At 37.2% G+C, this 20,685-nt stretch overlaps 3 protein-coding genes across 4 annotated transcripts; 2 read left to right on the top strand and 1 right to left on the bottom strand.

Moving 5' to 3' along the window:
• The first annotated feature begins 5,421 nt into the window (after positions 1-5,421).
• Positions 5,422-7,910, top strand: LOC122398235 (integrator complex subunit 10). Its single transcript, XM_043397936.1, has 8 exons — positions 5,422-5,596; positions 5,730-5,797; positions 5,877-6,120; positions 6,193-6,700; positions 6,784-7,100; positions 7,183-7,347; positions 7,415-7,673; positions 7,739-7,910. Exons 1-8 carry the CDS (start codon positions 5,441-5,443, stop codon positions 7,903-7,905), a joined length of 1,884 nt encoding a protein of 627 aa, XP_043253871.1. The 5' UTR covers positions 5,422-5,440; the 3' UTR covers positions 7,906-7,910.
• A 34-nt stretch (positions 7,911-7,944) lies between these two features.
• On the bottom strand, positions 7,945-14,067 carry LOC122398229 (protein transport protein Sec31A). The gene is made up of 14 exons (XM_043397928.1): positions 13,956-14,067; positions 13,346-13,558; positions 12,952-13,274; positions 12,645-12,742; positions 12,320-12,565; positions 11,930-12,223; positions 11,453-11,821; positions 11,266-11,386; positions 10,881-11,186; positions 9,706-10,787; positions 9,111-9,185; positions 8,798-9,040; positions 8,642-8,713; positions 7,945-8,565 (listed from the first exon to the last, which is right to left on the bottom strand). Exons 2-14 carry the CDS (start codon positions 13,546-13,548, stop codon positions 8,377-8,379), a joined length of 3,621 nt encoding a protein of 1,206 aa, XP_043253863.1. The 5' UTR covers positions 13,549-13,558; positions 13,956-14,067; the 3' UTR covers positions 7,945-8,376.
• A 293-nt stretch (positions 14,068-14,360) lies between these two features.
• Positions 14,361-18,439, top strand: LOC122398236 (polypeptide N-acetylgalactosaminyltransferase 3-like). Of its 2 annotated transcripts, none has more exons than XM_043397937.1 (10): positions 14,361-14,972; positions 15,080-15,189; positions 15,253-15,433; positions 15,511-15,680; positions 15,765-15,932; positions 16,021-16,120; positions 16,207-16,616; positions 16,691-16,833; positions 17,318-17,584; positions 17,662-18,439. In XM_043397937.1, the coding sequence occupies exons 1-10, from the start codon at positions 14,839-14,841 to the stop codon at positions 17,788-17,790; spliced, it is 1,812 nt and encodes a 603-aa protein (XP_043253872.1). In that variant the 5' UTR covers positions 14,361-14,838; the 3' UTR covers positions 17,791-18,439. The 2 variants fall into 2 exon arrangements, with proteins under 2 accessions (XP_043253872.1, XP_043253873.1); XM_043397938.1 differs by having other exon boundaries at positions 17,651-18,439.
• The last annotated feature ends 2,246 nt before the right edge of the window (positions 18,440-20,685 follow it).

The following is a 20,685-nucleotide window of genomic DNA, read 5'->3' as shown; positions in this document are numbered from 1 at the left end:
ATCTCTCTTTTCGAAAGATCCACCCACCTTGATGGTTTCTTCGCCAGCGTGATATTTTCGCTGGCCAATGGTTTTCACGATCGATTTAGCGGCCCGAGAAAACATTGTTAATCCTATTGATGATTTACTGAGAATTTTATTAACGCCTTCATTGGGCGTTTGACATGTCGAAACTGCGACGACTATCGGGCTTCGTTACCAGGCCAAACGTTCCCAATTGTTTCCAAACATTCCGATAAAGTGTGCCGTGCACGATGAAAAATGAAAAGCGCCAAAATTCAACGAGCCTTCCGTTAAAGTATTATTCTATTTCTTAAAGGCAATAAATCACATTGTTGTTTCTCGCAAGAAGCATCAACATAATTTTATAACGCGTTAAACGCAATATACATTAACTTCATATTATACACGTCGGTTTATTTAATAATTATTTGTTCAAAGCTTATTGTTTTTTTTTATTATTATTTTAAAAAGTATGCACCCCTGTACGAAAGATTGCACCGCCATCTACGACAGAACCTCCAAGCTGGTCGAGAAACAGTTTACTGTTTCCGAAGCTAAATGGCGCCCCAAGCAGCTGTGATCGAAAAATATGTATGCAAGTACATATTTTCAATTACATATTGTTATTTAACTCGTATCAACTTTTCAACTTGATTTTTGCGATTGAATCGTCGACTAAGATATGAACTTAAAATACCACCTATAAGACATTTCCACGTTCCTAACAGTATTAGTTCAAATATTAAATCTAGCTTTTAGACTATTGTACTTTTGCCACTGCAGACCTTGTAACTAGATATATGGTCATGGTTACTAACATCTAACCCAAACCTAACCAAGACTGCGAAGAATAACAACTGAATGATTGTTATGTAATTCAGCTGCTTCGTAATTGCTGAACACTACCCTAGAAAGTAAACGCGAAAAAGTAATCGCAACGCTAATAACAATCGCGATCAAATTTATATTATGATATTTACAACGCGAGTAATATTTTTAATTCGCAACGCTACTACAAACCGTGATTAAAGTTTACACGCAACTCTATCCTGGAAAAGCAAACGCGAAAAATTCCCACATATCGTTCGCAACTCTAACATTAATCATGACATTGATTTATATCAGTCGCAACACTATCCTAGAAGCAAACGCGATCGTTCACATTTCGCAACACTAATGCAAACCGCGATTTCTCCAAAAAAGCTGATCGTTGTGGTACAAATGTACAATGTGGAAAAAACTACTAATTACTACAACAAATAATACTACTACTACTACTACATAGAACTACAGACGAATACAGTGACAATAAATAATGATTCTCCATCCTCATCCGAAGATGAAGATGAAGAAGCATTCGTTGCAGCCCACTCTTGCGACAGTTTGTCAGGGCCTCTTCGACTCTATCTCGAGTCTATTCTTTCTTCGGCGGTCCTGCCAAAGCCTGAAACTTAAAACTACGCTCGAGATTCCGTGCGACACACGGTCCTCAAACAATGCAACGAATCGTTGTCGGAACAAGTGTGAAGAAACTCGAGCGGGACGAACGTTTCGAGGGGGGGGCTAACCACGACCGCGTACGCGAACAGCGACTTTGAAGTCGCAGCGATATCAAGAATGGAAAGTAACAGCAAAACAAACGGTGCAAACCGTTTCGATCGGCTAACTTTTCCATTCTCGAAATCCAACTACAGGTAACAGGACTGCCACGCGAAAACGTGCCTACCCGAATTACTAATGTGGACAGCCCTGCCCTGACCCTACCTACTTACATCTAACTCAAGCACACCCAAAGTTAAGTGACCTACCTACCTAAACCTATATTTAAAAAATAGCAAAACACATTCTCGCGAAAACAAACACTCCACGGTTCTCATGCATAATGTTCGGGCGCGGTCTAAACTAGGGAGGACGCCCCGGGGTTCCTCCGACACCCGAACATCGCAAACATTCGCACTCTCTAAGGTACGTACCATTTCCTGAAATCGACTGACAAAAACTACCGACCATTGCGTGTTTTTAATAAAATATACTTTACTTATGTATGATTATCGAAAATCGACAAGCTGATTCATTAAGTATTTTATAATATTATTCTTGTATATGCAACATGAACAATTGTCAAATAAATAATAACTACAATTTCAATATCATTATTATGGTTTATAGAAATCTAGTGTTAACAAATTCTGTTTATGAATTTTAATAAACTTTTGAAACGACGCACTTCCACAGCCTAACCACACACTCACACACACATGTGGAAAGTGCATCGTGCACGATACACTAGCATTGTCAGCCGCACACATATAGATTATTATTATAAATTGTTATCTAAGTAAACCATCGTGCCCATTACCTTTACTCAGCCAAGTAGCACCTGAGCACGTGGATGAGTTCAGGCAACAAACACGGAAAATTATGCTGAAAATCCTCAATTCGAAAGACCGATTAGTAAATAATAACGAGATAATATAATAAATGGACTTTTTATTTGCAATAAATGAAGAGCAAAAATTTGGTATTAATATTAATATTAAAAAATGTTAGCATTACGGAAAATTTCTATGATAAAAATTTAATTATTTAGAGGAAAAGACTTTAAGACAAAATAAATTACTTTGAAAATTTAAGATAATTATTTGAAGTAAATTTGCTGGATTATTAATTAAAATATTCAACTACCCTTGGGTTGATTTCGTTGTCAGAGTGATTTATTTAAAAAATGAGTATAATAAACAGTGCATGTTGCTTCAACTTGGAAATTTACCCACCGCGAAATGCCTTCCTGTTCATGAAATACAACATCGTATTTTTAAACGACTAACAAAAGACTGTAGTATCCTCGATAGACAGTCATCAAATTATATTTTAATATCAAGTAAGAAAAATCTAAAAAATGATAAATATACAATACTTGTCATATCATCGTTGTATAGTAAATGTAATAAATAGTAAAAACATATAATTTCATTATATGCAGCATTTATCATATTAATAGACGCGGGATACAGGAAGGCCCTAGCCTGATCTAAATAATAAAAAAGTACAAGTCACTGTATTCGTCAAAGATAGCACGTATACAACTGGTCACACGCGTCGATTCGGACCTTTTTGTCCTACGACGTGATTAGGGACCAGAGGAATAAAAATTGTCATGCAACTCACCAATTGTAGAATACAACCACCCGCACGACGAGGTTGGCTAGGTAGGAGTCATCAGCGAAGTCATCAGCGAAGTCGGCAACGAAGTCGGCATCAATGTCACCAGCGAAATCATCGACGAGGTTCCCTGGATCCACAATCCTGTAGAAAGAAAGAGTAAATGATTTAACGAAAAGGTTTCTACCGTATTTGAAAACTTGATGTAGGAAAATTTGAATGAAACAATTTCTTTTAAGCGTACTCGGAACAAAATGCGAAGGATACTTACATTTTTCGCACGTGGGCATCGCCAAATATGTACTCCTTTTCCCATAGATACAGATTTCCTGTCGAAACGTCTACAAACTCTCAAAGCATTATGGCGTCGTGTTTATTGCGTGACCGTAGTTTGACCGTAGTTGAGCGCCCCCCTTGTGTTTCAATTGTAATTACGGGCTCTAACAGAAATAAAACACAAATTTGTTAACAGACACTTGTTAATACTGTAGGAATGCATCGATGGAGAATGACGAAGAGAATAGAAACGGTTAAAACTAAAAAATGCGTACCATAATTAGATGCGAAACTGTCAACGCACTTATCACACCACTTTCCACACGAAGAATGACGAACAGGATCGGACACGTCTCCCGCGCGAGGAGTGGGGAGTGGGGTGAGGGAGTCACGTACGCCGTCTCGATTCTCGATGTGTCTTCGAAGGAAAAGTTAAACCTTATTATCTCGAATAACTGAAAATAAGTCAAGTAAATACAGAAAAGAAATAGAATAAAGACAAAAAGATACCAGACAAATAATTAATTACTTAATCATTTATTATCGTTATATTCTTGTGACGTCATAATGCAAGCCTCTCATTGGCTCTGCTTGAACATCAAATATCGATCTGTCGTGCGATACACGACTAACTAGATCGATTGTCATATCTACTTAATAATGTGTCAATGTATTGATTTTTAATCGAGATTTTAATCAACGCTTTTAATATAAAGTTTTGTGAATGCAACAACAACGGACAAAAAAATATGCATGGAATACACAAAAACGTTAATTTGTTAGGATGTTTGTACATTTAAATCGTATGACACTGATTCCTACTAAATACCGTTCTGGTCTATTACACCTCTGTACCTGTTTCTTATGTATGTATTCTACAGTATTTATTCAACGTAATTTTATTCTTACCGTTGATAGCATTCGTAAGCCAGAGGCCAGTAATCTGATACGCTTTTTGTGTTTTCAAGCCTGTGTTTGTATTCTCGACCGCCGGCCTCTCGACTTCACCTTGAATCTGAGCTCACGAATTCTTTGACCGCGTGTCACGAAAACCTATTGCTTTACACGTCTACACTATGCATCGACTGTGCCCTTAACCCCTTCCCGTGGCATTTAGCTCGCGGTAAACAGACCAGACTGATGATAAACTGCTTTGTAACAGAGATTAGAAGGATAATGACCGACTCTTGTGACGAAACGTGAGACTAGAATCAGAGTTTCTTACGCAATTTTAAATTATTTCCAGAGCATCGTTGCTCTTTGCTTTCGAAATCGCGACAGTAGTGACATTTGTTATTAAAATCAGTGCATCTATGAAGAGGAGTTTAGAGCGATACTCCACGAGCGAATCACGTACCTAAGAGTATTGCTCAGTTTTAAATATACATACAATTTTAACAATAGATTATGATTGTTTTCTTATTTTTTACAATTTCTAGATCTCGTTGCTACATCCTGGAAACCGGCAGGACCATGCAGATGATTTCATTGATGAGTTCCACTGAGCAGCAGTATCGTCATGAAGTCATCCCAAAGGTATGTAAGTACGTACATAGGTACTTACCTACATCTCATGAGGTTCCATCATTGGTGAGTCGCATGTTATTTTTTAATTCACAGGTTCCAATATACTATACATATATAAATAATTATTCATTATTAGGGTTCATTATGTATAGTGACCTTTCCAACCGCAATATTTATTTATAAATAGTGGATTTTGTTATAAATATTCGGAATTGTTTGCATAGATCAAACTTTGTTCGCGTTCAATGTTCTTGTCCAAGTTACATTTATCGAGTAATAAGTAATTATGTATACGGAAAATGCACGTAATTAGCGATTATTATTCGTTAAAATATGATTGTTGAAAGCCGTTGGAATTGCATCCGTTTGTTCGAAATGCTCAATTCGGACAACTTCGGAGAATCGAGAAAGAGGTCGAGTCTCAGTTTGTCTTTATTTTACTACCTTCTCTAAATTTTAACTATCATAAGATATGTTAGAAAAAACGTCTGCCACGGATAATAATCAATTATCCAAAGAAGATTACTTAGTTATGCGTGCGAAAGACGCGCTCCCAATGGATATTTATGCTGCCAAATCATGGTTAATTACAGCAAAATCGTTGTTTCCTCATAGCGCAAAAGTTCAGGTTAGGAAACTATTTACATGTTATTCGGATTACTTTTTGTGAAATGAAATTATCGATAGTATTTTAAAACGCATTCAGCGATAAACACTTCTGTATTAATGAAATATAATAAATTGTATTATTTATTTCTTAGTTTGAAGCATATCAAATCGAAAAGCTTTCAAAAAATGTGAAGGAAGCGGCAAAATGTTTTAGCGAAATGTGAGTTGTTAAATGATTCGGTAGGGGGAAAAAAGAAATTTCTACATACATTTAAACGATCGTATAAATGTATGCATAGATTTCAGAATTTTCCAGACGATCGAGATATATGGAAAGAAATAGAAACGGTGACTGCATGTCTTCGTTTAGAACAATGTGATCCCGAAGCAGAATTTCTATGTCAAATGTTCCAACACATACCGCAAGAACTACAACACAGATTACTCGTTATGACCGCTGATCATAGCGAAGATACAATGGAGCATTGTAAATTATTACTTCTACTGTTACGCAGATTTCCTCAGACTATCGCCACTCATGGAGTAAATATCTGCGTTTTTAGTTTGAAATATTCGTATTAGTTTATTTCACTTCTTAGTTTGTTAAATTTTCAGCCGCGTTTGGTAGAAACTCTTCTCACTGCAGAAAAACACAGTCATCCTGGACGTGCTGTTAATGGATTTAGAAGATTATTAGCTTGCGACGCGTTGCCGCTCCTAGGCACTGCACCGGTAGAACTGAATCCACGACTTAGTCTAAGATTGCTGTGTAAGGCGGTAGAATTTTATTTGGCATATATACAGCAGCCGCAAGACAATCAAATTCAACATCCGTGGGATAGATTGTTTCAAGTTGTAGAATTAATTGGGAAAAAGTTAGGGTGGGAATTGAGTAGTTTGTTTTCCTTGGTATGGAACAGAGATGTCTACTGTGAAAGGCTGCATCAATACGCGATCGCGCATGCTGCAAATTTATGCGAAGAAGTAGTAGTTAGACAATTATTAATGTGTACTGTTGTGGTATTACTACGAATATTGAACGAACACTCTGCACTTATTAATAACGGTGAAAGTATGTACTGTTTGGTAGAAGCATTCGGAGAATGTGCACATTCGTCCGCAGGTAAGGGATAGCTCGTCGCAACTATTCAATTCACATCGCTTTTCTATTTATGTCTACGTTTTATTCGTTTCGGCTGTAAACAGAACCGAAATTGAAAAAGCGCAAAAGAGACGATAATGGAGGAATTGCGGTAACAAGCGACGGTGACTACAGTGGTAGTGGTCTGGCATCAGCTGTGAAATTGTGGGACCTGTTACACAGTAATGATTATTTGCAGAGGGAAATAGGGAAACTAAATCAGCAGCTTCGATTAGACACTTGGTTAAACTCATTTTTAACAGATTTAGCTATGTATAAAGGATTACATCATGAAGTCCTGGCAAGATTGTCGCAGGAAGCAGGTAGTTTATCTGCTCATCTTCGTTTAGCAAGTACATGTTTTTTCTTAAAAGATTATAAGGTATACTATCTTATTTCTATGTTATATTCTACTTCTATATTCATTCTCCAAGAATATTTCTAAGTGCGTGATATTATTCAAGGGTATGTTAGAGTACATAGTCTTAGTAGTTAGCGCGCTACCCTCAGCGGGTGGCAAAGTGTCGCATAATTTGACAGTTCCTTGTGCGAGACATTTACACTATTTGACAATTGCTCGTTTTCCCGTGGTACAATATTGTTGCAGATTACTTCTTTCAGCTATAAAGGTAATTAATATGGAGTGAGATGTAGAATCCGTTTTAGTTATTCTATATTCCATAGTTATTTCCTCAGGAGAACTTTTCTTTGCCCGGTGGTGTTGGAGACTTGGCCATAGGTCATGCATTGGTGTTAATGCAAATCGACTGGCCGCAAGAAGCTACTACCTTGTCCACGATCACGGAAAGAATTATCAATCGTGGATCTTTCACTTATCCGTTGTTTCAAGCTTACATTATATGCGTGGATATTCTAGAGGAATTGACGTATTTGTGGACGGAACATGGCGGCGGAGTATCCTTGGACATAGCCACTGCATCGGGAGTTTTACAAAGTACATTAGTTTTTTCATACATATCTGTATCTAGTTTCCGTTATATCGATGTGGAAATATTACAGTTCGACGTATTACTACTCGCGGAGCTGACAAAGGAGTGCGAGAAGAAGTGAAACAAGCGATGCGCCGGCAAGCAGCTAGAGACGGAATAGATCCCTTGGACGAATTATTGCAAAAGTTTATTATCAATGAAAAAGCCGTTATTTTACACAGTTTGATCATCCAATAAAATGTATGACTGTTTCTTTTTTTTTTTTTTTTATTCAAAAATGTACACACAATTTGTTTGAAGCCACGTTTAATATTTTATATATACAATGCATCGGTTAAAAGAAAAATTCGATTAACAATCTTTATGGGAACGCTTCAGATGCTCTTTGCTCCGATATTTCCTCCTACTTTTTACATGCTACTTACACAATGAGCTCTTTAGTTACACAGAAGTATTTTTAATAATATAAATCTATCCAACTTCGATAAGCCATGGTCAGATACAGACATACAAAACAACTTTACGTTGTTTATGGTACAATTATGCGACCAAGTTCGTACATAGTTATTATTTCTTTTTTTTATCCATGCCTCGAATGTTACGGAGAGTGAATACAACATAAATATCTCATCGAACGACGGTTATAAAAATCTTGAATTATAAAAAAGAATAAACTGAATAAACATTCTAGATATCGTATGTTGCATTCTATCTAATATAGACATTCAATTGAAGGGCACTCAGCAATAATACTTTAATCCCAGGCATAAAAGAAGATATTTGACTAAAATCTGGGCCTGACACTAATTGGGTATGAAGATCTAAGCCCCCGGTATAATTTCCACTTTGTATCAGCTGTGATATTTGATGCAATCCTTGCAAAGTGTTTTGCGACAACTATAACAATATGCGTAAATATGTTTAATGTCTTTTAAAACTGATCATTTTATAATGTAAAAAAAAGAATACATACTTTATTTTCTCTAAGGCAATCGTATAAAACTTCGAGTTTCTTGGACACATCTTCTACTTTCCTTTTGATTTGCTGGAAAAATGACAAGTACAATCGATGATAGTAATTACAATGTGACACGGCATTTTACATTTATACGTTATAAAATCATCTTACTGGATTTTTAGCATTTTCGTGGCATTGGTCCTTTAATTCGTCAAATACTGTTTTTAAGTGTATATGTTGTTCTGGTATTGGTGGTTTCGGTTTCTCAGGTTCCGCTGCTCGTGCAAATACCGTTGGTTGCAAAGGCTCTACTGGTTTAGCAAACTGTGTTCCCATATACGAAATGTTCTGATTATACTGTTGTGGATTGTAAGGTGCCTGTGTATCGACATACAATTTTTCTTGAGGTAGAACCTAATAGGAGACAGAAAAATAAAAGATAACGTTTCAATGCTCGTTATAATATTTAAACGGTAATACTTACATTTGGTTCGGGCTGCGGTACAGCGCCTCTCAATGGATGTAAAATTGGATTTTGTGGCTGGTACTCCTGTTTCGGCTGCAAAAAAATAAAATAAATTAAACCCATCGTACTTGTTCATGTCTTTATTAAACAATTTCAACGACAAAAGTAACAATGTGTATATGTATACTCTAAAATGTAATATTTAACGGCATCAATATATTTTATTGAAGCGGTTGAAAATGTCTTGTGTATTTCACACCGTGGTATTAGTTCATTTAATATCACACGAAATTGAAATTGTTATTTGCGACCGATTAAATTGAATGTTTAAATATCATAACGTAAAAGAAAAAAGAAAATATATTCTGTTAGAAATAAACTGCAATTACAAAATAGTTGAAACAGCACTCGATCTCTGACAATTGTCTACCTTTATGTTCACATTCTTCGAATGTTTTGCTTTCCATTTCCTGGTACCAGCATGATCCGCAGACATTTCATAATTCGTATATAATGCCAGTACTGGCTATATTATTCGAATATACACATCATCTTATTGTACATATGTATAATACAACATATACTAATATGGAAAATATTTGGAAATATTTACTTGTATTCTAGTCTTGGCGGCCGGTGGGTCATTCCATCCTGCAGGTTGTGATGGTGGTTGATAGACGTTCTCGTTTCCGTAAACTTGAGTTTGTGAAACAGGTTGTGTTCTAATTGGATCATACATCTGATTTTGCGGTGAATTCTGTAATGGCGATAATACATTAGATTGAACTGGTTTAAATGATTCCAGTTCTTTCAAGTTGCTTGTGAAATTCTGTCCAGGATATGTGTTTGCCGGCTGAGGAATCTGTGATTGATACGTATTTGAGGACGAGTAGCCTGTCAGTGAAGAAATTTGTTGAGGAAATCCAGGCTGATTATATGTTGCAGTAGATTTCACAGATGGATCTATTAGGTATTTCGATCTTGTTTGAGGCCCAACGCTAGATGGTCGTGATCCGATCCCACTTGATCCAGTTGTAGGAGGCGGTGGAGGAGGCGGTTGAGAAACGGCCGGTGAAGTGTAACAATGGGACGTTTGATACTGATCGTATTGCATAGCAGGTTGTACGTGTGGTTGAAGAGGGGATAATCCAAAAGGCTGTTGCGGTTGTTGGGTATTAAATTGATTTATAGGCGGTAGAAAGGATTGTTTCATAGGAGCAACATTTGAATCGATGAAAGGTCTCGGTTGTTCCCTTGGAATAAGTAACGGATTTTGTACAGTTTGTAAAGGTCTTCTTGATTGATCGTAATAATTTTGCATTGCCGGCGCGTTTGCCACGCTTTTTGGTTCTTCGATATAACCTAAGGCTCTGCACAAGCGATCCCTCAACATCACAATATTTTCGTCTTCACTGTTCCCGAGATAATTCAATGCGGCATCAAGGTCTCCCTCTGACGCTAACATTTCTGCATACCGAGATAAAACGTTAGCAATTTTTCCTTCGATCCGCGTTTCCCTAATGCCTTGCACTTCCAAAGCTTTCTGCATTATCATTACCAATTCGACTATTTCTTGAATATCAACGTTAGAGGATTCGACCATTTTGTTCAAATTACCCGAACAAATGTAACAAATTTGAGCTTGTTCCTTATGAATTGGATTATCAGATAACGCTAGACGATCTCCAAGCATATCTGTTGTATTCAAAGAAATAAAATATTTATGAATCGTGTATTTTTCATATGTATGTATGTATATGCGATAAAATATAATAATTAAATTCATACCGCACAAAGTAGATCGCTCCTGTGGATTAGAATGGGTAAATATTCCAATTAATACTTCTTTCCAGCAATTTATATCGGTATTCGTAACAACTTCAGCCCAGTTTTCGCTAACTAATGAATTGATAAGAGTATTGAGAGCTCCAGAGTGTTCCGAAAAGTACCTGTACTGGGTACGCGCCAGTAAATCAGGTCCAGCAGCCATTGAAAGAATTACCGCATCTGCGTACCTTTTATTCACAAAGCACAAAGATACAGCAGCTTCGATGTTTCCTAAGAGGATAGCTTGAGTAATAAGCCCATCCTCATCTATAACACATTAAATCGAGATATCGATACTTGACCGGTCATAATCTAGTCAATTTTCAAATGTATATTACGTAATTACCATCGGACACATTTATTTGAAAATTATTATTTATCGACGTAATGGCGGATGTCTTTTTGATTTGTTCTTGTGCAATGGCATCAAATGCCGCACTCCCATCTATAACGTTCCCATTCAGTACCTACAGGAATTATACTTTACGATATGGAAAACATTTTATTGTTTACTGAAAATGGATAAAACTTACATTATTCAAATTACCAACACCTTCTGTAATGTTGTTAATATCTTCTTGAGGAACTAACTGATTCAATTTGTTATTCATTGTTTCTATATTGTACCCCAATAATTCTAGTATTTCCTTTGTTAAATTTTCACCGAAATATACACTCATACAATTCCATATCTTCTTTCTATGTACGTCAGTTGTTTTCTCAGCCTTTCCTTTACAGTAATCGCTATATTGTTCAGTTTTAAGAACTTGTTCCAATTCCTTGGAACGTTGAATTAAATCTGGTTGCGTGATTACTTGAGATATAATAACTTTTCTGTTTGAATTTGCAGGTAGATTTGTATCTACAGGTTCGTTTTCAAATATTGTCAATTTACCACCAAACTAAAACAATTTTTCTGTTTTTACACAACGAGTCATCAATTTAACGTTGCGCCTGTAATTATACTAATAATGCAGAAATTATTGTCCTCGCCAAAACCGAATACTTACACCAAAAGAAGCCCCGAATGGTCTTTTTAGCCATTTAGGAGCTTTTGTCAATACGACTGTTGGTTCCGATTGCATTAGAGAAGGTGGTTGAGTAAAGGGATCCATTCCAGGAAAAGAGTCTACAATTTTGTTTGACGTTTCTACAGACATTTGTTGCTGTCCACCCAATAATGAATAAATCACAGCATGTCCATCGAAACTAGTCCCTACGACTAATCCTGGATGCCTCGGGCACCACGAAACGTCAAAATTCCATTGATTCGTTTGCGCTAACTCGCAAATTACTTCACCGTTCTGTGATATGAAAAGAAAAAGAATTCATTTTAAATGTCAGTTATACAAATTTGTTCATAAATATTTTTAATATTGGAATGTTATTAATAATCATACAGGCGCATCAGAATTCGGATTCCAACATAATATTCTGTTATCTTTAGCACAGCTTAAGAGTAGATCTGGATCGCACGGATTCCAAGCAATCGATAAAACTCCACGCTGATGGTTTTGAAACATTTTTAACGGCGATGTTGCAAACCTCAAATCCCATAATTCAATTATAGGTGCTTGATCATCTTCCGATGCTAAGCACAACTGTGTCGCAACATCTGGATGCCATTGAACCACTTTCCACCGTACCTTTATTTACAACATTGCGAATGTAGTGGACTGTACTGTTATAAAAAACTGAGCATGACAAGAGCATAAGTGAAATTACTTTTGAATTTGCATCCGTTAGCTTGATTATGGGTTCGTTCTTTCTTAAATCCCATATGACGCAGCGTTGTGAAAACGTGGAAGCAAGAATGTGTTGTACTATAAAAGAAAGGACAAAGAATCGTTAACCCTTTGCGAACAAGTGTCGGCAAATAGCCGCCCAAGCCGATATTCCGATATTCCGATATTTCCGGTTCTCGCACACCTCTGGTAAAAAGTTTTGGGCGGCTATTTGCCGACACTCGTCCGCAAAAGGGTTAATCTTGATTCCACTCGTGCATGTAACAGTTTAAATATGATAATAGAACCTTGCTTATTCCATGCAATATATTGCACATCTTCCAAAGGTTGACTCTTAGATCCAGGAGTCATCGGAGTAGTTGTATTAACAATGTCCCATATGTAAATTTCGCTTTCTGTTGCTCCTGTTGCTAATAAATTAGCTTGAAAAGGATTAAAGTCCAAGGCTCTGACAGGACCTGTATGTCTGTCTGGGCTACTTATTAAGCAACTACCATCATTAGCCAACAGTTTGGCCACGGAATAAATTTTTATAGCGCCATAATCACAACCTCCGACAATTACACCAGCTGGATTATTACCATACGAACCCCATATTATTTTATGAAATCTGAAAGTTTCATATACGCATAAAATTACTCGATAATACTTGTGAACGTATAAAAAGAATAAATGTCGAACCTATGGTCGCTTGCAATACTGGTTTTCAATTCCAAGTCTAATCCTGGTTGTTGCAAATTCAACGAATATATATCCAAGCTGGCAGATGTGTTAAAACTTGCATCAAGTTGTTGAGCTGCAGTTCCTGCAGCTAATAATATAGGATGTTGTGCAGGTGGTGACCATGCTACATTGACAGTCTTGAGCAACTCCTTTACCTTCATCCTTGGTATGCTGCAATATAAATACCATTTCCATTATTTTGCAATAAACAAAACAAGTTAAAAAATAACGTATTGCGGTATTATAATTTATTATTATAAATCATGCTTGTTCGGTTATACGGTATTATGTTTTTAAGTTACCCCGACAAACAGTCACGATATGTCTTATTTATCGTAAATAATAATGCATTCGAATATGTATTATACCGTGAACATTGAACTGCAAAGCATGTTACGATATAAATTGTATAAATGTTAATGATAATATTAGAAATATTTTAAACTTGATTGAAAGGTTCAGTGACCTATTGGTGTATCTCAAATTAAAACACGTGTCACGTATGTATCGAACCATTATCGTAAACAGAATAGAAAAGTCACAATTTCTTTAAATGACATTTCCTCACCTTAATATATTTAATTAATAGTAACTAAACGAAATTTTGTAGAAATGAATCCCTAACGTCAAACAAGTAGCAGTCACCCGTCAGCTTCTTCCAACGTGGCGAACCATACGTTGGGAATAGTGCTGACCTCTTTGGTATTTGTGCCTTGTAAGTATGTACAGTGTGGCAGCCCTCACACTGTATGACCTAACCCAGTGATGCCAGATTGAGCACCGGGTGCACTACTCACGCTATGCCAGATCACGCGTACTTACGTGACCTCGTAGAGTTTCGGAAAGTCGACAAAGGCAAAAACTGACGACACATGTCCTCTTTCTCGAATCTTCTCTTCTCTTCCTCTTTCCGAAACTCGACGAGCTCACGTAGGTACCCTTACGTGTGATCTGGCATAGTGTGAGTAGTGCACCCGGTGCTCAATCTGGCATCACTGATGTGAAGCCGCATGGCACGGCGAGCCTGGCTTTGTTCATCGCGTCCCAGTTATTTTCCAATAAACAGTTCCTTTGTTACCGTTACGCTGGACGCGTTCATTCATTAATTCTCGCGAGTCCCATTCCTGGAGCGTGGAGACACGCGGGTGACATTTTTTCCACATTGGTGACCCCGACGAACGAGCTTCTACCCGGGTTCCCACATTTTGTTATGGCTTATGGGTAGTGTTGCTAGCACGCAAACGATGAGGTGTATTACGGTTTCTCAAATTTCTTCCAGTTCAAGGTAGACGTTGGAATTTTTTCTTTTCTCACGATGACCCGTCGTGAGAAGCCCGTGATAATGGAAGCCTGGCTTCAACGATAACAGCTAATTCTCTCGTAATGAGATAAACGGAATAATTCTCAAACGTAGTGAAGCTCGAGTTAGTGTTTTTCCGACGAAGATTACGATGTGGCCGCGATTGAGAAGACCGTATCGCACGTGGCCGATCGTTCTTTCGATTGTCATTCTGACGGGAATGATTTTTATTTGGTTTAAGAAAAACCAAGAAACCGAAGATCGTAGCGATTACGCTTCGTTGCGGTAAGTAACTGTGAAACCAAAACTAAATTTTTTTTTAGGTTAACTTGAATTTCCTCGTCACCTGTTGCATCCGTTAATATAATTATGTATACAATTTTGTATCGTAGTCTGTCAGAAAATCAAAAGGACTATATGGATCATAGAGGAATACATGTTGTGGTAGGACATTATATTGGTGATTCTGTAGATCCTTTGAAAACACCTAACATTACAAAAGGTACTTATTTAGAAAGTAGTGGGCGGTGCTTATATATTTATACATTGTGGTTTTGGTTTATAGACCTCATAAATAAAAATATGTTCAATCCTCGGCCATTCGAGGGAAAAAATGGCAGTCCTGTTCTCGTACCGGCAAAAGATTTTTATAATATGCAACGGCTCTTTCAAATCAATCGATTTAACTTGATGGCTAGCGACAGAATTCCGTTAAATCGATCTTTACCAGACGTTAGAAGAAAGGGGTAATCTTTCGTTCTTTTTTCTTATCGTCTACATTGTGTATACCCTATAACTGTTTGTAATTAATTCGATCATATAGATGTATATCTAGGTATTCAAATTTGGGCAGTTTACCAAAAACGTCTGTAATTGTTGTCTTCCATAACGAAGCTTGGAGTACGTTACTCAGGACTGTACATAGCATTATTAATAGATCACCAAGACATTTATTGGAGGAGATCATTCTTGTCGACGATGACAGCGACAGAGGTAAAGGGAATAATTCTTATAGGCTTGTATTTATGTTGATATTTCTACTACAGTTATTTTTTCTCGTCCCATTTTCTCTATTAGATTTTTTGAAAGATGCGCTAGATGAACATGCAAAAAATTTACGAGTATCGACTAAAGTTTTGCGTTCGAAAAAACGCGTAGGTTTAGTAAATGCAAGACTTTTGGGCGCAAACGAAGCTAAAGGTGAAGTTCTCACATTCCTCGATGCTCATTGTGAATGTACGGTTGGTAGGTGAGCTCTTTTTCTTATCGTTGACCATGATCTGTGTGATAAAATTAGAGCATAGTTGTAATTTTTGTTTTTAATGGCACGTAGGATGGTTAGAGCCCTTGCTCGAAGCAGTCGCTAAAAACAGAACGAAAGTTGTGTCGCCTGTTATTGATATAATAAATGACGACACGTTTAGTTATGTTCGGTAAAATATGCATATATGTTTTTATTCTTTTTACATAATCATAATCGATAATGAACAGTTACTTAACAATTATTGTAATATTACAGGTCTTTCGAGTTGCATTGGGGAGCATTTAATTGGGATTTGCATTTTCGCTGGCTAACCCTAAATGGCCGTCTATTGAAAGAGAGACGCGATAATATCGTTGAACCGTTCAGAACGCCCGCCATGGCTGGTGGTTTATTTTCCATGAATAAGAAGTACTTTTTCGAGTTGGGTAGCTACGACGAACAGATGAGGATTTGGGGCGGTGAAAATTTGGAGTTATCGTTTCGGGTGTGGCAGTGTGGCGGTAGCATTGAAATTGCTCCTTGCTCTCACGTGGGGCATTTATTTCGAAAATCGTCGCCGTACACTTTTCCAGGCGGGGTCGGAGAAATACTATACGGAAATCTTGCTCGAGTTGCTCTAGTTTGGATGGACGATTGGGCAAAATTTTATTTCAAGTTTAATCCAGGTAGCAAGGTAGTAATTAAGCGGTGGTTAGGTTAGGTGATGTTCCTGCTACAGTTTTATGTGTGTTTACTATAGAAGCGGGGAGATTGAGGGACAAACAACCGGTTCGTTCCAGATTAGCTCTGCGCAAAAAATTGCAATGCAAGAGCTTTGAATGGTACTTGGATAATGTATGGCCGGAACACTTTTTTCCAAAAAACGATCGATTCTTTGGGCGGGTAAATATGATTTTCGCCTACTTAGAAATCATTCGAAGCGACCGAGTGATTAAAACGTAATGACCGATTGATATCTGGGACATTGGAATCGCTACACGACCCAACTGTTCTATACCGAAAGGGTTAATCTTTCGTAATACGCAATACTTTCAGCGGCGGCGAGTATGCTCATACGAATCGTTCAACTATTTTCAGAAATCATTTCAGATAATTTAAAGTAACTAATTTCACTCTATATCTATTTAAATATATAAAGAAATCCATGCGAATGAAGAATAGGCCCGAACGAACAAACTAGTCTTAAAGTTTTTCCTATTAAGAAAAAAAAAGCAAAAGCGAATTAACTTGACTCGAGCATCATAGGAACGTAATAATTTGGCGAGTATACTCGTACGGAACACTGACAAAATTAACAATATTACAAGATAAAAGATTTATAGGTGTGGGTTACTCGTGGAAATGAATTGTAAAATGTCGATTCTAGATTGTGCATGTTTCGACGAAAAGATGTATTATGCGGCCGACTGGGAAAGGCACGTATTCACAACCTTCGGGATACGCAGTTCTCGAATCTTGTATACCACGACCAATTCTCAGTCAAATGTTCGTAATGACAAAAAATGGAATTGTAATGACCGATGAAAGTGTTTGCTTAGATGCCCCTGAGCACGATTTTGAGCACAAGACACCAAAGGTTAAGATAATGGCATGCAGTGGCCATAACAAGCAAAGATGGCAGTACAACGAGCAAGTAAGTTTTCTATTCAAGGATATACAGTTTTGTGTAGGTAGAAAATATATGTGTATCATAGATTAGCTTTCCTTCAGACAAAAACATTTTTACACGTATCTTCCGGCATGTGTCTACAATCGAATAACGACGAGGGTCCTGTAATAGCTGCCTGCACAAAAAACGTTAATCAACAGTGGATGCTAGAATCAATTCCATGGAAATAATAATACCAGTATTGTTCTTTTTTTTTTATATATATTAAATATTATTGAGAAACGCGACGACACATTATCAAAATAGTGTTGCAGAAAATATAGAAACAATATTTTTCTAGATACTTTTACAAAAATGTATCGCTTGCTCGATTCTCTCTTTCGTACATGTGAATGTTTAATCCATTGTAAATAAATGTAAGCGAGACTTACATAGAGTTATAAGTTAGCGTTAAGAAATTACTTTTGCTATTTTTATTCTCGTGTAACGTTTTAGATGCAATTATATTTATATTTATATTGTAAGGTAATTACGGTTACACGTAAAAATCGCGACGAATCCCTTGTGTAATAAAAGGAATGGAAATCAACAAGATAGAAGTGTAATCGATCGACCGATTTGGTGGCGTCTGAAACGAACACACGTGTCTAGCGTACATTTCTTCGCGGACTAATTTAGAAATTCCTTAAACAGGTAATTTGTTGTTAATCATCTAAGAAGATGATGTTCATAGTCGGTGATTCATAAAACGGCTAAGGTTACACGTGACGATTCATTATTATCATCGCCGCGAAGGTTGTCCTGTTGTCGACACATTACGCGTATACGTTGCATATTGAGATTTCAATACATATTAAGCGAATGTTTCTAGATTTGAAATCGGTGAAAAGTAGTTTGAAGCTCGTAATGTCGAATCATAGCTTTTTTCCTGTTCTTCGTTGAATTTCTTACAAGGATAAGAATACATATTTATACATAGAAAATGTAGCCTCCTAAAACAGACAATTTTTATATCTTAGCCATTTTAAACGATAGGTAGAAGCGTTGCTTTTAAAAGTCGTATGAGTTGAAAGAGGGGACTAGTAGTGATAGAGAATCTTTTAGAATTTTTCTTCGGTACTTTTGTTGAATAAATTTCACAGTTTAAACTTGATTTTTAAACAATCAATGCAAATTCACAGCTGTCGAGCTGTCTGTCTTAGAGTGGTGATATCTGGGTCAAAGTCACGTCCTCTGCGAGGCCAAGAAGCCATTTATGCAGCTCGAAGCGGCCTAGTCACCCTGTTCGTTCAGTGTATACGAGCAACTTGATGCCAAGTTTGGCTGAGATGAGCGAGCCTTTATTTATGGATTGGTATCGTTCGACGAGCAGAGAAACTGCGAAGAACGTAAATCGAGCGACGCGAGCTTTCTTGATTTTCTCGCCACTCGGAAAGGCAAGAAAATTTTTGTAATTAATTACGTAAAAATAACATGTTAAGTAAGTACTTGCTCGCGGAATATGATTTTTTAAAAAAGTCGCAGTGATTGTTTTGCAAACAATTTAGTACTTTTGACAGGGTAATGGAAAAAGTAAAAAAAAATCGTTGATTCGGTTCGTATACGGCCGAGGTGCGAGCATAGCCCTTACCTACGGATTTGATCGACCCGCGGGTAAACCTGCAGTAAACTTGGACCGTGTATGGACCATTTATGGGGTCTGTTGGGGAAGGGACACGGAAGGAACGCGGAGAAAGTAAACTCAAGCACGAGACGAAAGTTCCTTTAAAATGAATTTTCACGTGTACGTTGTTGGTCATGTATGTATACACATGTGTGTGTATATATATATATACACATACATACATACATACATACATACATACATATATGTATATATGTATATAGATATTCTCTTTAATCGAATGTTACATATGAACATATATACAGTCACCACTATGCTACGGGACGCTGGACTATGGGGCTGAACAGTATTAAGGTGGAAAAAGTAGGAGCGACGGACGGTCGATCGTCCGCGAAAAGGTGGCTCTCGATAAACGAACTGTGTCCTTGGAACAAGACCATCGGCACTGTTATACTCGCGGGAATGCATCCTTTGAACGCGATAATCTCAAAATGCATGGTTGTCGAAGAGGAAAGAAAAATAACGAATAGGACTATTCCCGTGACGAAAACTACATCGTTTCCGTTTCAATCGCGGGGTTAGTGTCCCAATTGATTATTTTGACTAACGTATAGCGTAGGAAAAATAATTGTACGAGGTGAACTGAGCGTGGACCCACCTGCACGCACGTCTTACGATCTAGCGGTTCTAAAAGGTAACGAGCGCTTGACAGCTTCATCGGCCACGGCGCCGCGTTTGTGGCTAAACAGTAAATACATACGTATAACTCGGTAACCTCGGTGAAATCACAATCGTGGTATGTTTTTCATGCATATATCTATATCATTTGTATGTATATATTCATATATACTATATATCAAAATTAAACGTATTCTTTACAATTCGCTTGGTAAACATCGCACGTGATTGACTATTAATTTGCAGGAGAAGAGATGATGACCCCTCGGTATTCGTCCCTCGTCTGCCCCTTGCCGCTATTTAGAATTCGACCCGATAAGTATCTGTTGCATTTTCGGCTTTTCTATTCAAATACGTTTGTGGGATTAGCTGCCTTTTTTTTTATATCGCACATCGTCGAGTTCGATATCGTTGTCACGTCTATTTTTATTTTTCACGAAACGTTATGTTTCATTTTCTATTCGCCTTTGGACGATGATCGTCTTGGAAAATTCGAACTCGTCGATGCGCGGGAAACTAATATATCTTTACAATGATTTTGACTAACTAAATTGAGCCTCGATTCAAATTCTAGCAGCTATAGGTAAACGTGTGTACGAGAATATATATATATATATTCAGACACATATAATATATTATATTATAATTCTGATTTGCTTAATGTTATTCGTAACGCGACGATACGTCGCTGTCGCTGTTGAAATCATAGACGATATGTTGTCGCGTAGGAAATATCGTTTCTGATTTTCTAATAAAACAATGCAAGATTAATGGCAGTTGAACGCGATATATACATAATTGTATCTGCGTACGATCAAAATCT

The sequence above is a fragment of the Colletes gigas genome, unplaced genomic scaffold (assembly GCF_013123115.1).
Source record: "Colletes gigas isolate AHSC1104 unplaced genomic scaffold, ASM1312311v1 Colletes_gigas_Sc00011, whole genome shotgun sequence".
Taxonomy (NCBI): Eukaryota; Metazoa; Arthropoda; class Insecta; order Hymenoptera; family Colletidae; genus Colletes; species Colletes gigas.
This window is presented reverse-complemented; position numbering and strand designations above follow the sequence as displayed.

Coding starts and splice junctions, on each gene's coding strand:
- LOC122398229 (XM_043397928.1), bottom strand. CDS start 13,548: ATGAAGGTAAAGGAGTTGCTCAAGACTGTCAATGTAGCATGGTCACCA. Junction 12,566..12,644: donor TAACGGATGCAAATTCAAAA/GTAATTTCACTT, acceptor TTGTAAATAAAG/GTACGGTGGAAAGTGGTTCA. Junction 11,187..11,265: donor TCAAATAAATGTGTCCGATG/GTAATTACGTAA, acceptor AATGTGTTATAG/ATGAGGATGGGCTTATTACT.
- LOC122398235 (XM_043397936.1), top strand. CDS start 5,441: ATGTTAGAAAAAACGTCTGCCACGGATAATAATCAATTATCCAAAGAA. Junction 7,101..7,182: donor TTTTCTTAAAAGATTATAAG/GTATACTATCTT, acceptor ATATTATTCAAG/GGTATGTTAGAGTACATAGT. Junction 7,674..7,738: donor TGCATCGGGAGTTTTACAAA/GTACATTAGTTT, acceptor GAAATATTACAG/TTCGACGTATTACTACTCGC.
- LOC122398236 (XM_043397937.1), top strand. CDS start 14,839: ATGTGGCCGCGATTGAGAAGACCGTATCGCACGTGGCCGATCGTTCTT. Junction 16,121..16,206: donor GACACGTTTAGTTATGTTCG/GTAAAATATGCA, acceptor GTAATATTACAG/GTCTTTCGAGTTGCATTGGG. Junction 17,585..17,661: donor GATGGCAGTACAACGAGCAA/GTAAGTTTTCTA, acceptor GCTTTCCTTCAG/ACAAAAACATTTTTACACGT.